Raw genomic sequence first — 17,723 nt, 5'->3', positions numbered from 1 at the left:
TGGACAAGACTTTTTTTCGAAGTTAGATCAATATAGAGCATAAACTAAATAAAATAATTTTTCACATTTTCTGAACATAAAAATAAACAATTTTTTTAAGCATCTACATAATTCAAAAGTCAGTATCAGAACAGATTACAAAAAATCTGACAAATATCTGACAAGCACGTTCGTCTTGTGTTTATTTCATGCTATACTTGTGAGAAAGGTTATATTTTTAATTTCAGTTCCTTTTAAACATAGACATTTCTAGTGATATTTATTAGCAGTTAATTAGTTCACGATGGCTAACGTAAAAATAAAAGTCATTAGTCGAAATCCTGAAGATTACTTACGGTCTACAAAACGAGATATTCACAAAAGTAAGATCTTATTTTTATGTTATAAATATTTAATTGAAGTAAATTAAAACTAAATTGTTTTATAGTACCCAGAAATTATGATCCCAGTCTACATCCTTTGGAAGCTCCTCGTGAGTATGTAAGAGCTTTAAATGCTGTAAAACTAGAACGAGTATTTGCTAAACCGTTTATTGGTAACCTCGATGGACATAGAGATGGAATTTCAAGTATGGCAAAACATCCAAATAAACTCGCGGTATTAGCTAGTGGAGCATTTGATGGAGAAATTAGATTATGGGATTTATCTGTTAGAAAATGTTCAAGAAACTTTGTTGCCCATGAAGGATGGGTGCGGGCAATGTGTTTTGCACCAAACGGGGAAACTTTCACAAGTGTAGGTGATGACAAAACAATAAAAACATGGAAATCTCAAGTTCAATCCATTGATGAGGAAGAGCCTGTTAATACATTGTTAAGTATGTCAGTTGTGTCTGGAATATCATTTCATAGGAACAAGCCAATATTTGCTACATGCGGAGAACATTGTCAACTATGGGAAAACACAAGAAATGAACCTATCAAAGTCTTTAAATGGGGGGTGGACAGTCTTCATCATGTAGCTTTTAATCAGGTATTTTAATATTTGTGTAAACATTTTTTAAATTTGCTTAAATAATGTAGTTGTTTATAAAACTATACTCATAGTGTGTATCAGAAACTTCAAGATCAAAACAATATCTAAACAACCTTATAAATTGCATATGCTTAATATCCTGCAAGTTTTTTCAAAAATGATAATAGTCTATATTTTAATGTTATACATAAGCAGCAAAAGTAGAAAGTTTCTATAGCTCCTCAATTCCTTTGTAGAAACTGCCAATTTACTGTCATAGTGTTCGGTTGAAGTATGGTATTATTTTCTATTTAGAACATCCAAAGTAATATTTTTTAATAAAAATTACAGGTTGAATACAATTTATTAGCATCATGTGCTAGTGATCGAAGTATAATATTGTATGACTGCAGAGAGTCTGGTCCTATCAGAAAAGTTGTTATGGAGCTGCGTTCCAATGCTTTGTCATGGAATCCTATGGAAGCATTTATATTTACAGTTGCCAATGAGGATTACAAGTAAATATTAAATATATTTATTTTTGAGTTACAGATTAACTATAAGATAGCAATTAACATCAATTAGAAATTATTTTGGGTTACATAGTGGGGCCTTTGTATGCTACCATATTTGTGAGTTTAATTATATTTTCTCTTTTATTATAATTTTTAAATAAATTTAGGTTGGAGCTTGTGCTAGTCAAATAGCCAGCCTAGAACTGATAGCAGAAACTCCATACATGTTATTAACATAAGTTTTATTTTATTTTTAAAGTTATCTGTTGTATATAACAATTCAAATATTTCACAACTATTAAATGGGCCATGTGCATTTATTTATTTAAATAGTAAATCAATTATAGTTAACTTTTTATTAATTTTATTTTACATGAAATAAAATTAAAATGTTTAATAAGGCATTTACTAGGTAAGTACTTTAGTACTTTTAGTAGATTCAATTCAAAGGAAATTCAGTAAAAAAAATGTACAATTTTTATTTGTGTATCTTTTCTTGTAAAGTCTGGTATGAATCAAGAATGATAATTCAAGTGATAAATTTTCACATATCTGTAGAATTTTTATTAATTATTTAAGTACACACATATGGAAAATACTTATAAAAACATCTTATGTGTATTTAAAAAAAACAAGTCATACCATTATTATTATAATACTTGATAGAGTGTTTTACCAAATTATCCTACAATGTTTTTATTTATTTAATTATGCCTTCAATTAAGTTGGATTTTGTTGTTAATTTCCAGCTTGTATACATTTGATGTTAGGAAACTAAACCAACCAGTCAATGTTCACATGGACCATACATCAGCTGTCATAGATGTGGACTATTCACCAACAGGAAGAGAATTTGTTGCTGGTAGTTATGATAAAACTGTGAGAATATTTGAAACTTTAAAAGGTCATTCCAGAGATGTTTACCACACAAAGAGAATGCAGAGGCTTACATGTGTGAAGTGGTCTTTGGATAACAAATACATACTAACTGGGTCAGATGAAATGAATATCAGAATGTGGAAAGCAAGAGCGTCAGAGAAACTTGGTGTTGTAAGTGAATTTTATTTTTTTACCAAACTTAATTACACAATTATTGTAATGTTTTATATAGATAATAAAAAACAATTAGCTATGAATAACTAAAGCTAACAATACTTAGATTGAAAAAAAAATTACTTACTATTTTATAACTTGGGTGGCATGAGCAGGAGTAGGACCTATAGAAGGTTGCAGGGTATTACTGAATGCAGGTAGCTCAAGATTGGTCATTATGACAATCTTTATGGGAATGCCTATGCCTTGCAGTGTCTATTGGCTAATATCATGATGACGACTACTTCATTATGCAGTTTATATGCTCTACATTGTATTACTAAATTTTAAAATTTCAAAGTAAGAACTTCTATTAAATATATATAATCTAATTTTTAAAGTTATAATTTTTTATTATAACTGAAAATTAATTTGTTATAATATAATTAAAATAATAATTTTAATATAAAAATCCTCTTTTCTTCTTAATAAGCTATAATTGTACTAGTTTGAAATGATAAGTTTATTTTTTTTTCTTTAAGCCTTATCTTTTTCACGCACAAGGAACTACTAACACTGGAATCAAAATTAAGGACTGTATGTATTCAATGTACATACACACTGCTTCTGCCCTGCCTAGTCAGCAACAGTCTGCAGGGTTATGATTGAAAAAGTGTGTTTTGCCCACTGGATGATTCTGGTCATTGAATAATAACAATGGCCTATTTCATAATTGACTGTGACACAGAAATTATACTTGTAGAATTGTTTTTATTTCTAAAAACCTGTCTTAATTTTGACATTTTTAGTGTAGTTTTCCTGACTTCAGTTTCCTTTTAATTCTTATTGTTTTGGATGTATGTTATTATGGAATAAAATAGTTTGTCTATTACCCTAAAAAAGTAAAATACATTATAGTCTTTTTGCTTTTACAGCTTAAACCTCGTGAGCGCACAGCCCTTAACTACGCCGATGCACTGAAAGAAAAGTTTGCCAACCATCCACAAGTCAGGCGGATAGCACGTCACAGGCATGTACCGAAACATATTCTTAATGCACAGAAAGAGCTAAGAACTATACGAGAAAAATCAAAGAAAAAAGAATCAAATCGTCGTACTCACAGCAAGCCTGGCAGTGTGCCTTATGTGCCAGAACGTAAAAAACATATTGTTAAAGAGGATGAGTAACAGTTTTTTTTAAATACATATGAAATTTATATTTTGTTTTATTAGAGAGCTTTAACTGTAAAACCATTGTAATTTTGCAAAAATCTGTGTGATATGTTACATGATATCTAGTAATATTCATATTTGACATCATATTACAATAAATATAGATACCATTTGGACAATGGCTCCTTCTTTAATAAGGAGAAATTACATTGGCGGTATTGTGAAACCATGAAACTACTATACATAAAAACACTATTGTAACATGCAATACAATGATGGAGAAGTGTCGCTTGGACTGGGAATTATGGAAGTATCCATAGTTGCTATTAGAATGAAGATGATTAGAGAACCACTGTTGAGGTTGTTTCTTCAGTCTTAGGCTGAATGATCTGGGAGGTATAGTAGTCTGATCTTCCAACTGATGCAGTTGTTTTAGCACTCTGGATGCTTTGACAAGTACCTACACCATATAGGGAGCCGAAAACATGTTAGTGTTTGGTGGTAATGTACTATTACATTACATTTTTTTCTTTTTGTCAAAATGTGTTAATCAAAAAAATGTTATTCTTGATAAAACTTCAATGTTTTTTGCAAAAAGTGTTAAGGTCAAGTGCCATAATAAAGAACATGGATAAGTAGATTTTATATTATTTAGGAAAAGCAGACTATTATTTGAATTAAAAAAAAACTGAAAATATTAACAAATAAAATCGTCAATACTTATGATCTCCGTATGAAGCAGTGTAACAAAAAACTTGTATAGTTTTTTATAAAGTGTACTTCAAAATAGAACTAAAAATGGACTGAAACATTTACATGTATCGAAAAAAGTTTAATATTATAATAAAATATTATTTATATTTAAGTCTAATATTTATAAGACTTTGTTGCGTCGTTGTGAGATGCTGGGTACAAGTCGCTTCCAACCGGTCCCTTGGAAATCTCGTAGATTTTCGGAGGTCTAAGTTAGACATTGGAAGTCCTATGGTTGAAATGATGACTATGATGATAAGTATTAAACCATAAATACTAAAAAAAATGAATTAACAAACAATAAAATCATTATGTAAACATAAGCATGACTAAAACATTTTCAAATTTTTGAAAGAACAATTAAGGAATAAACAAAACTAAATAATTTTGAAGTCATTAGCTTGATTAAATAATCCAAGTGACGGAATCTTTGTATACTTTGCAAAATTGTATACTTGTATGTATGTATGCAAAATTAAAATCGGTAAGAGTCAACAAAGAAGGTTAGTTTTTTTACAATTTACTATAAATGTTATAGTACATATATCATGTTTATTACAATGACAATATTTAATCCAGATCACAATCTTTAGCCAATTTGGCTAAAAGATTCAGAAAGCTTGCTTGGAAAGTGTAATACATTGTTCTTAGAACACTTAGACACAAATATTCAGGTAGGTCTTTAAATTTTTTGCCTCTTTTGATTAACATTAAGAGAAGACTGCCACAACTAGACACAAATTCTTTATTATATTTGTCAAAATTTTGACAGTATCTCCATCTACAAAATACATTAAGCAATCAAATTGACAATTTAAGGTATTCCTTTTCATCTACAATAACTAATCTTATTACATCAATCAATCAATAAATTAAAAATTAATTTTAAATCAGATGAAGAGTTATATATAAACTATTTTTAGTCATATGCATTTATCTGTTTAAACTATCAAAATTATTTAAGAGTTTTACATGTTTTCTTAGTTCAGCAACATATTAAGATTTGATAAACAAGGTTTTAGTTTCTGAAATTCAAACCAAAGTTGATCATAAATAATATCTATAATATGAACAGTAGATGTTTTGTAAATAACTCGATAATTTCATAAAGATACAAATATTAAATCATATTGCACTAATATCATAATAAACACTTCTTTTTTGACAGGAAAAATATACTGTAACATTTACACTTTACTGTTATTTAAATTATACATTTTTAAGCCAAGACTAAAATTAAGGAGTTACAATTTGAGATATAATCACACAACTATAAAGTCTATTGAGTTATTTATATCCAATACATATGCAGTTTTAAGGTATGCCTCAATGGTTATTGAGTGAAATTTAACTGTTTTTGATATTTAGATTAAATTAACCGGCTTGGTTAAAAGGTCTGCTGATGCGATTTGGAAGTGTCATTGTCCTGATATCAATGCTGAAAAAAAAATCAAATGTAATATTTTTTTTAATATCATTGACATAAAACTCATGCTCTAGCATGGAATATAAAACACCGTACAAGTTTGATAAACATAATTCTCACAATGTTTTTCTTCACTTTCTATATGTAGAAATGATTTATTACTATTTGTAGCCATGTAAAGATTTGAATTTGTTGACCACGAGCTACATTCCTCAACCTTAAAAGTATAAAAAAGAGAATTTTTGGCTATGGTTAATAACACTTTTTAAATAAAAATGGTATTTAAATAAAAAAAACACTTATTAAAGAAACTTGTTAAAAAATTGTTATAAAAGTTTATTTAATAAGCAGTAAATCTTTCTTTTTATCTTTTAAAAGTGCTGTCGAAAATGAGTCTTTATCACACAGTTAAAACTCATGTTTGTATGTAACAATAAAGTAATTATTGAATACAAAGATGGATCTGATGTTACCAACCTTTTTTTTATTTATGTTAATGTCTGATATTAATAATTACTCATTTTATAATAAGTCATGGGAAAAGGCGAAATGTAGGCAGCTTTCAAATGGTGTTATTAGAAATCTATAAAGTTAAGCAGTGGACATTCAAGGGCTAAAATGATGTGTGATTATCATATCAGAATATAAAAAGGATAGTTTTGATGACTAAATATAAATTTGCTTTTAACTGTAAAAATTAGATGTCAACTTTGTTCTATTCCTTAAGACAATAGATTGGATATTTAGATATGTTTACTAAAGAAGGAAGCGTTGACTCATTATGTGAGCAATTTTGCGTCAAATCATATGCTGTGCAAATTGGCAAGTGGGGTAGATAACTACATCAGTTTCTGCACAGGTAGAAATACACTGAATGGTAATTCATAACAGCCGTCTTTATAATTTAGCACAAAAATCATCATAGATAAATATGAATTGGAATACCCAATGTCTGCATAAAGGAGACAGATATATTAAAAAAAATTAAAGACTTACATAATATCTCTAGGTAAAAATGACTGGTCTAAGCTGTGTTCAAGAACTTTCAGGATGCAGAGTGTTTTCAATGTTGGTGAATAATCCAGGAGGTGCAGATCACTATTGTCTATTAGCCTCTCAGGATCATCTGCAGCATCTGGATTCTCTGTTGGTCGTCCATTCACATGTGGGCATGGACTGCACATAATTTTTTTGGCATTATTAATAAGAACTAAGGTAATAATAAACAAATTGCTTTATATTCCCTAAGCTATCAGAAATAAATATACATAGCCGTCTTGGCAAAAATCTAATGTAAGTCTCATGCATAATATTGTATTTCATTGTTTCTTTCATTGTTCATTTCATTTATTGTCGTTTATAACAGTAGTACATAAATATTTACTGTGTTCTTTTAAGGCACTAAATTTTAATCTTATAAGAACACCCAAAGCAATTGGTTGTTAAAATAGCATATTATGCTATTACAGTCAAACTTGTGAAATAACTGGCTACTTATAACAATTTTAATTCATGCTATTGTCATTCTTTAATTAAAATCAATTGAATTATGTTTTTGGACTAACTATAACTGACATGTATATGTCTTTGCTATTGTTTGTGTCTTTATATTTGCTTATTTTCTTTCATTCAGACATATATTTAACTTGTTTATATGTCATTAAATTGTTAATTTGGGTGATATTATAAATTGACTGTTATATTTATACACCATAGTAAATGTAAATAGTAATGTAAGTAGTAATATAATCCATTAGATCAGGTAGCATGTTCAGATCACATCAGTGTCACCACTATAATTAAAGTCCCAGTTGTTCACTAACCTATTACAAAATGAATTGTAAAATTATGCGTGATTATAACAATAATCGGTTATGTGGGGTAGGTTTGATTTTATACTAAAGATCATTACAACACAATGCAGAATTGTCTGAGTTAGTATGGGTATGAAATGTAAAGAGAGGATGATTTGCCCATGGTCAGGAAGGTCCTGGATATTGCTCAACCAAGATGTCTGGAATTCCAGCTAACAATGTAAATATACTTTTTTCCTGATCTTCTCATTAGAAAACATACCGGAAGTGGAAAGTCAACCTGAAATGACACTGGTGAAATAAAATCAATAATAAATGTTTAATTCATAAATTCTGACCTTGTTCCACCAAATAGATACACTTTGTTGTTGTACAACAGACAAGCTTGACGTCTTCTTCTACAAGGTTTTTCACCTCCAACATTAACATACTCCCAATAATTTCCATTTATTGAGTATCTATATAAATCATTAAAATGAGTTCTTGTATTGCCATTAAATCCACCAAAGACATACATAAAACCATTGTGAAGCCCTGAAAAATATTTGTACATTTAAAAAAGTACTTTTAGTAGTAGTAGTAGTAGTTTAAATATAATGATTTTGTGAACAATAGTTTCTGTGGTATTAAAGAGAATGTTAATTATGTGTTGATGAAAAGTGGCAAAAAAGGGAGTCATTATCAATGCAACAGAAATGTAATCTTAAGGACATTGGTACCACACAAATTATTTTATCAAAACCAATATCAGTAGTGGTCAGAATAATTTTCAGATGGGCATCTTGTCTCCACAGTGATTGTTGTATAGTTTACAGATAAGATTGTCACAATTTGGTTGACATATCATAAAAAGGATAAAATGCAAACTTGGAAATATATTTAAAAAAAATTCTTAAAATATGTTTTTAAAATACTTCTACTTACAGGCTGAATGGCTGCGTCTCCCTTCAGGCCAAGTTCCACGTGGATTTGTTACTACCCACTCTTCTTTTGTTGTATCTAAATAATACATGTGTGGACAATATACTTCCTCTTGTGAATTATAAGGGCTATTCAAGTCTCCTCTACCTCCGAATATGTACATTCTATCACCTACAGGCACTGCAGTATGGAAATCTCTATGAGAAGGTGGTGTACCTTGTGCATTAATAAAACTCCATTGCAGGATATCTAAGTCCAGGCAATGAACTTCTTGTGAATACTGATCAGTAAGATATTCAAATCCTCCAAATATATACATTTTATTCTTGATAACACATGCTGAATGGCCATCTTTGGCATATGGCACCATACCAGTTACTTCTGGCCTGCTCCATTCCAGCCTTTTGGTATCAAAACAAAATAATGTATCACAGGCCACAGTATTATTCCTGCCTCCCCACATGTATACCTGCAAATTACATATTAAATATTGAAATAACTTACTTGTAAACTAACAATATAATTTGTGCATATTTAAACATAGACCACTAACTTTATCACCATAAGCAACTGTAGTGTGCCCATATCTTTGAAAAGGCATAACCAGAGTTTTTTTGTAAGGTACTAGACACCATCTGAAAGTGTTAGTGTCCAAAGCATGGATTGGAATTGGCTCCCAATCTTTATATTCTTCAGTGGAGCAGTAACCACCGAATGAAAAAATCTTGTCGCCAATGCATACTGCTGCGTGATTGACCCTTCTTGGGCCTCCTTCGATGTGTACTGTCCATCTCATGCTACAGAGTTTCTGCAAATCAAATAAATAAATTGCTTATTATTTTTTTATTAAAATAAACGCAATGTTTTGCTTTGCGATTATTATGTACTTTGTTACGATACTAACATTATCGTATAGCAGATAAGTAACAGCACAGATTTGGGTAAAATATAGTTAATTTAATAAATATTGTTAAAATGTTTATTATTTGCAAAAAAGTGTTTTACTCGTTAAAATATGTCTGCACTAAAGAATAACAATACGAATATTTATTGACAGTGGCAGGCTAAAGACATTATAAGTGTGTTGTCAATTGAAAACTTGTAATTTTTCAATTGACAACACTATACGATTTTTATTGTGTGAAACAAATATTTATAAATTTTATTACAAAATATTACAACAGCTAATAGCAATAACAGTGTATTGTGAACAAAAAAGTGGTTTTGTATTATTAAATTGTGTTTTTGAACCGAATTCCTACTACTTGAAAAGAATTTGAGATATCAGTGGATTCGAATTAAATGATTAATTAAGATTATGCTGGTGAAAAATATGTATACTACACATGTATGTAAGCGAATATATATTTTGAAACCATTAATGATGAAAATTATTAATGAGGAATTATAAAATAAAAAAATACTAATCAAGATGGAATACTTAGGAAAAAAGTACGAGACATTTTTATGATTTAACTCAGCCTAAGAATATTTATCTATATATCTACTGAGTGATTTGTTATGGGAGTAAAAGTTTTAAATATTTGATTGTATAGCTCATTTGCTGTTAATTGGTGTATGGTATGCCCTATCCAAAATAGTTTCAAAGGCAATATATAACGTAATGATAAAATAATAGAAAAAGCATTAGCGAAATTCAAACATTTACATTTAAAAGTTAATAGTTGTTTTTTCTCTGTCTCTGGAGACTTCGTAATGCTAGTAATTGGCCTGACGCATTGAAATAGAAAGAAATAAAGTATCGAGTGATCACTTTATACAGAGTGATCGAGGCGTAAAAGCTTTTACATCTCTTATTAATCAATGTCGAGCGAAATATATCCAGGATATGAATTGCTCAAAATTTTTGATCAGCGCCGTAATTATTATTATAGTTTTTTGACATACAATAACTATTTGTAATCGTTTTAAAAGTATTGAAAAAGTTTTCTTTCAATAACTTGTTAAAAAATCGCAAGAGTATTCTTAGCTATTTTTTACACCTTCACAAAGTTTTACAATTATATATTATGTATTTACTAACATGCGTGCGAAAACAAGTTATTATAGATACCGTGATAAATTACCTAGACTTCGGGATATATTTTTTATTTCGTTTCTCTATCGAGCACGAAATCGATTCAATTCTATCTTGTACAATAATTTTGTTCTTTTTTTCATCAACAAGAGAGCAATAGGCGTGATCTTTCAACGCCAGGCGGTGTTAGGGCGCGAATCATTTGTTATTATTTCACTCACGCGTCGACTTCCAAACAAATTGTATTGTAACTGACAATATGAGCGATTATTGTTCGATTTGATGTAACAAACGTTTACGAATCTACAGTTTTGTTACAACTCTAACATGGGTTTTTCATTAAAATGATCAGAAAAAACTAAAATATATTAAAAATAGTTGAACATTCACAAATAATATAATAAATAACATTATTATGTCCTGATGTTTTCTAAATTAGAATGCTGCAATGAAATTGACTGTTTTTCTTTTCCTTTGAAATTTTTATGGGCAAAACAAATATCGAATGTTTCGTCTAAAGTATTCCCAAATTTCTTTTTGTGCGATGTATAGAGATTGCACAAAAGAAAATGCAATAAAAATTGTAAAAAGACACCACGAGTTACTAATATAGTTATTATTACACAATTAAAAAGTATGCTTTGGTACGAGGTGAAAAGGGACCGCACGAAAAAGAAGTTTACGCAGTAATTAGGAAATCTAAAACGTATAAGCAATATCCTACTTAGTCTTATAATATTGGAGTTTTTTTTTAGCGGAAAACTGATTTAAAATTGCTTTCGTCACTTGGAGATACAGCTTTACACTTGTGCGTCGAGTTTATTCATGGGGTTGGTGATGAGTTTTTGCGGGGACGGTTGCTTTACTAGAAGATTGTATGTTTCGGTCGCTGAATACGCAATCCTACTTTAAATTTTTTTTTGTATCAATAACATTGTCAATTCTGATCCAATTTTTCTTTTAATAAAAATACTCACAGATACAATTGAGTGTACTACAGACCCTTATAACGAGGAACTAACGTTAAACTTTAAATTGGCATATGTTATATACTATTACAATAGGTGAAAAAGGATATTATATTAAAACAGAACCACAAACGATTTATTTTTACTTTGTAAAAGACGTAGAAAAGCTTTTAAAATAAAAAGCAGATTACCTATACCACCGTTACTATAGACACGTGGTATATCCGAAGTAGCCAAGCTGTTTATTTACACGCGTAGGTTAGCAGTCTAAAACAAAATGGATTTTTCTTCGTCCCCCAGGCCAGTACGGCGATGACACGTCCCGTGACGTATAGAAAGCGCATTGCCGCTGACGTTCAATCTATAAATCATATTTCGGGATAGGCAACCGTCAGTCCGCCCGTCTGCGCCCCGACTTTCCTCCTTTTTTGTCTGTCTCCTCAACCCAGCGACACCAAGTGACGATATGTTTATTATCAAATCTCGAAAGCATTAAGAATAATGTTTTAGCTCTAACGATCATCTATATAGACCTATTGCTGTTTCCTTAAATGAATATATAAAAACTTGTTCCACTTATTTTATTTATTTATTTATTTATCTTATTTATTTATTTATCTTAACCTAATTGTATATAACGACGTACTTAATTCCGATGGTGTTTTCTACCAATTAACCGTTAAGTAAAGTTATCGGATTTAAAAATTTTGTCTGCCTTTATATACGTGTAAATTTCTTTATATTACTTAACCGCTTTCTTTCTTTTAATAATTGTACTGCTTTATTTTTTATATTATAAAGTGAATAATGAGTTGTTTGTGCAGCTATTGAGATTTATTAGATTTAACATTGTTATTATGCATTCTTTACACAATTGGTTAAATACCATTAGCATAAATACTAAATAAAATAAAATGAAACGTTGATAGTTTGTTTTATCTTTATAAGTAATAACATTAATAATTCTCGTTTTTCGAAAAATTCTAAATTAAAAAGGTTTTTATTCTAGTCTGCATTAACATGCACTTTTTTATAATAATCGATTATTTTAATATTATGACTAGTAAGCTACCATCGGAATGCTTATTTACCGAGAAGAGCCGGTATTATAATCATCGGTAAATTATATTTATGTAAATGATTCAACAAATTAAGTTCCCCATATTTCAATTAACTAATAACTCTTGGATACAATAACTATTAATAATAATTACAATAATATATTTTTTATTTTAGATTTAAAACTCAGAAATGCAAGGTCTGAGGTATGTTGTGAAAATTTAAAAGCAATGCAAAAACGTTTTTCAAGAACATATTTGCAGTGTATTTTATCAAATTGGGCTCTTCAGGCATTTGTTCTATGACGTACACGATCGGTCACTTTTAATGATATAATATGAATATTAATATGAATTAATGAATTTAAAGATCGTGCTATATAACATTATCGTTAAATAACAAATTGCAAAAGCTTATCCCTAAATACATAATAAATAAAGGAAGTTATTAAAGAATTGACAAGTACGTCATTGATAGCATTGTGTAAATTCTTACTCAGTATGAAATAGTGTATTAAAGTCATTTAGAAAAGCTTATTTGGATACATTACACGCACCAGCCGTTAGCATATCCAATACTAACATTTATCATCGGAATCCTATAAAAAATAAACCGGAACTAATCCAGAATCGCGCCAGAACCCTCCCCTAATCTGCATACGCCGAGGAAAATAATTTCACGCCCTCTCAACATTGGGAAGATGCTCTTTTGTTGCTAGTTTATAGACTGTTTATATATTTTTAAATGCAATTTTCAAAATATGAGATACTTATTTTTTGTTACTACTGTTGCGTTAACATGATTAATTTCAAATAGATTAGACAAATTTGAGTTTCTTGTCAGGTTCTTCGCGATAGAATCAACATTGCGAATTTTTTCTTCTTTGACCTGACTTATATTGCCGCAAAAGTGACATTTGCAAATTCGGTGCGCAGTAAGGCGCTGAAGGCAGTAGGGCGCTGAAGGCCTCTAGTCTAAAATGAATCTCAAAATCTCCCTGGGGAGCCTCAGTTCGGACCGCTACATGTTACTATATCAATGTATTAGGAGGACACCAAGCTCTTAGATTGCTTAGGAGGATGCTTCATAAAGTAAGTAGAATTAAGGGCTAGCTGTCACTTATGAATAATAACCTTTTAGCATTCTTACGCAAGGGCACTTAGAGGGCCGAACCTGGTTAACATTACCAGCACTTCGAAAAGCATTAGCGCTGAGAGCTGTGGTGGAATAAAAACTACAACAACGCTTCTGCGACACACGAGCCGATCTGGATTCCGACCAAGCTAGACGGTTTTTGATCTATATACTGCCTGTGCGTTATATCAATGTATTGTCGAAGGTAATTAGCAAAGCTTATTCAAAAGAATAATTAACTGTTTCATTATTCCTTAACTTAGACACATATTTAAAAGATGATTGCTTAAAGAAATAAAATGTAACGGAGATTGATTCCTTATGTTATAATTTAGCAGGTTCTCTTCTTGTATGTGACGTTGATTCGTTATAAGTTCATAGATTCTTATTTGATATAGACTAATTACCTTTCATAAATTATTCATTTAAATAGCGTGCATGTTCAATGCAATTATTATCGAACAAAATTAAAATGTTATTACTCTTTTAGCGAAAATTTATGTTTAGAGACAAGTATTATTTTTTTTTTCACTATCTGGTAATAAAATAAAGGATATAAAATAGTTGTGTCGACGCCGGCTTGACTTCGTTATTGATACACGGAAAAGATTTCTCTTTGATAGTTGTGCTTTTTCGACGGCTTAGTGATGTACTGTAAAAAGAAAACTATCGACAGGATTGTCGATAGTTTTTTATATAGTGTTAAAGGCTTACTATATAACAAGTACATTGTTTATGACCCCCAACCACATCACGAACTCAGTGAATGCTCTTCAATCTCTTGCATGCAGAATTTCGTAAAATCTATTCTAAACTGACTACTACTCGGCAAAATTATTATTATATTATTTATATTACTATCTAGCTCCAAGTCTCCAAGAAAATAGGTGAAAAACTCATATGTATATTAAGAGATTAGTATACTTTCCATTTTGCTGAAAAGTTAAAAAAATGTTGACGGTTTAATTCATTTGAAATATTCGGTAGATATCGGGTTTATTGACATTAAATGGACTCCTTAGATATTCCTTAACCATAATTATGTCTTTGAATCGAAATAAAACAAAAATAATGAAATAATTTGAACATTTGCATGTTGACAAAATATAAAGTTAATATCATATGCCTTCGTATTTCATTGAAAGTTGCACGGATTAAATTTAGAATCTATTTTAAAAATCTATTAGTATTATGATACTATTCTGTTGAGAAAGGTTCGTAGTAACTAAAGAGTGGCATTTAACTTCGATATTTTGTTTGAAAAATAAAAAAGGGTCCAACACTACATAAAGACTTCGTAATACTCCCCTCACATCGCCACAGTTGTTGATGGTGTTTGGAAGTTTTCAGTATTATGACCACCTACTTTACATGCGATACGTAGACTTTTATTACGATTTCGCATTTGCCGCCCGATGCGCGAATTCGAAATCTTTTTTAGTTTTTTTGTTTTCGTTCATACATACTGTTCTAGATGTATTATACCTTTTTTAAAATAGTGTTCGCAAACATGATATAGCAGTTTTTTATATGGTAAGCACATATACTCATATTGTTATGAGATGATGATGTTGTGAAGAATGCTAGAAGAGTCTAGTTTGATAGGAATTAGAATCAGATTGAGTTCCCTTATACAAGACACTACGATATGCGGATCAAATGAAAACCCTCACGGAATGATTCAGAATTTATTTACTCACGTTATTATTCACATGGCATCCATTACAGTGACTATGAAGAATGCCAGAAGAGTCTAATTTGAAAAAAAACTAGTTTCTTTTTTATCAGGTTTAGCTCCCCTGTAATTATTAGGTGGAGGACGATGTCCAGAAGCGGACGTTTTACCGCTGAAAGGATGATAATGGCCTTAAAGGGTAATTAAAGCTAAGAGGCGGCTGAAATGATAATGAAAACACGCCCTGATCTGAGAAGGGCTCACAACAAACCCTGGTTTTATAATAAATGCAACTACGTAATTTACACGATTGGTATTGTTTTTGATTATCATTCGCTTGCTTTAAGGTCATGCCGTGACCTTTATGACGTAAATAGCAAATTCTGATCAACTCCATTCCAAATTGGCGTAATGTATTTTATTCTGGCCAACAAAAACATACTACGCGAGAGTGTTTCCAGTGTTAGTTCTTAGATTTGGCTATATTTTCAGCTTTTACTGCTTTGTCAAAGTTGTGTTGTGTTGTGTGACCTAAAAATCTTGCAGGAAATGAAAATAAGACGTAGGCATTATAATTAAATTACCTAACAATGAAATTAGTATCATTACATTTATTTTTGACTATCCAACTTTCGTAAAATATATTCTGTATTCTATTCTACTATTTGAAATTTGTGTCTCGCGTACGGCAAATACAGCTTTGCTTAAATATCTTGTTTTAACAACAGTCATAAAGATATCTGAGTAAAATTTCTGCCGCATCCTATTTTGGTATTTCTAGATTCGTCATAAAAACTGGTATCTTCGCATTAAAATCATTGTAGGTTTTTAATGGACATCGGATGTTGTAGTTCATGGCTCTTTTTGTACTGTAGAATATTGGAAAGTTGTCATCACCATCATTATTCCATCCAAGTTCAATGCCGGACTTAGGCTTTCCCCCATAGATTTCCAATAGGACCGGTTGGAGCCGTCCTCCACGTCTTCCGACAATCTTTTTAAAGTCGTCTGTTCATCCACCGACCAATTTTTTAGATAATAAAAAAATATGTAAAGCGATAATTATAAAGGTTTTTGATGAAAATACTTTAATTGTGACTTTTGCATAAAAATATCATGAGTGCCTAAAAACTTAAACTTTATATTGTAAATCTGATAGCTTATCTCTGTTGCACAGTAAAACCTATAAAGTACTTAATAAGAGGTGATGAAAGAAATTTTCAGTGTCCCTTCCATCGTAAGCCAAGGTGGATTTAACCAATATGCTACTATTATTCTTCTAATTACATGTAAAAAGTAAAAACTGTTGTGTTATATTTCAGTTAAATAATATATAACGTTTCTATGTCAGCAGAAAATTGTTTTTTATTTAATTTTACCTATTTATTTAGCTCTAACAGCGACAGTTATTAATTTATTATAATTAAACACCAAATATAACACATAACCAAGAAATATGAGCACTATCATTATAAATAAATACAGCTTAACGACAACTTCGTCATAAAAATTATAAATAAATAAATCCTATTTTAAAATAAGTTAAACCACCAAAAGTCTAATCATCATATAAAATGCAAATTCAATTTATAATAAAAACCAAACAATGTCGGATACTAAGAATTAGAGATACAAAAATTGAATATTATGTCAATAAAAATTTACTAACAAATATATATCAATAATGGCAACACATAATAAATGTAAAAAAACATTGCTGAATTGATCAGTCAATCAAAATTAACATAATAACGGAATGTAAAATTGACCTTAATCTTGTGATGTCAACATCTTTAAATACTCCACAGGTAATTATTTATTTATTTGCTGTATCATTTTAGTGAGCCGATAGATGCCTACTGCAAAATATAGGCCTCCTCAAAATATTGCTGCTGTGATTGATCTTGCGCTGCCCGCATCCAGCAACTGGCCGTGATCTTAAAAATGTCGTCAGGCAACCTATCCACGCCTGTTTAACCGTGGCTTGGTCGACAATCTCATATATATTAACTTCGTGTACTTTTACGTGTACATATTAACGAAATATGAAAAGAAATTGTTAGTAGTATGGTACCCAAACACACACACACACTGTTATTCCTCTCTTTGAACCATATGTCACTTTTATGTGGCTACTTTTCGGCAATATATTCCATTCCATTGTGGCCGAGGTGCTCATAGGGATAAAGGCTTTAATCTACGATTATAGGTGGCACTCACTATTGTGCTTGACCTATTCGTTGAGTTATTGCCATTATCGGC

The 17,723-nt window shown here is 30.3% G+C and overlaps 2 protein-coding genes across 2 annotated transcripts; one reads left to right on the top strand and one right to left on the bottom strand.

Annotated features, from left to right (window-relative positions):
* The first annotated feature begins 176 nt into the window (after nt 1–176).
* On the top strand, nt 177–3,797 carry LOC137932771 (DDB1- and CUL4-associated factor 13). Its single transcript, XM_068776442.1, has 5 exons — nt 177–362; nt 428–972; nt 1,306–1,472; nt 2,219–2,519; nt 3,437–3,797. The coding sequence occupies exons 1-5, from the start codon at nt 284–286 to the stop codon at nt 3,686–3,688; spliced, it is 1,344 nt and encodes a 447-aa protein (XP_068632543.1). The 5' UTR covers nt 177–283; the 3' UTR covers nt 3,689–3,797.
* Nucleotides 3,798–5,544: 1,747 nt separating this feature from the next.
* Nucleotides 5,545–9,634, bottom strand: LOC137932934 (kelch domain-containing protein 3). Its single transcript, XM_068776623.1, has 6 exons — nt 9,492–9,634; nt 9,141–9,395; nt 8,591–9,056; nt 8,005–8,200; nt 6,849–7,028; nt 5,545–5,864 (listed from the first exon to the last, which is right to left on the bottom strand). Exons 2-6 carry the CDS (start codon nt 9,381–9,383, stop codon nt 5,801–5,803), a joined length of 1,149 nt encoding a protein of 382 aa, XP_068632724.1. The 5' UTR covers nt 9,384–9,395; nt 9,492–9,634; the 3' UTR covers nt 5,545–5,800.
* Between the last annotated feature and the right edge of the window lie 8,089 nt (nt 9,635–17,723).

This window comes from Battus philenor, unplaced genomic scaffold (genome assembly GCF_028537555.1).
Source record: "Battus philenor isolate CCGP_79_NKW_IND1 unplaced genomic scaffold, ilBatPhil1.0.hap1 SCAF_12, whole genome shotgun sequence".
NCBI lineage: Eukaryota > Metazoa > Arthropoda > Insecta > Lepidoptera > Papilionidae > Battus > Battus philenor.
The sequence above is the reverse complement of the archived record's forward strand: the minus strand, read 5'-3'. Positions and strand labels throughout refer to the sequence as shown.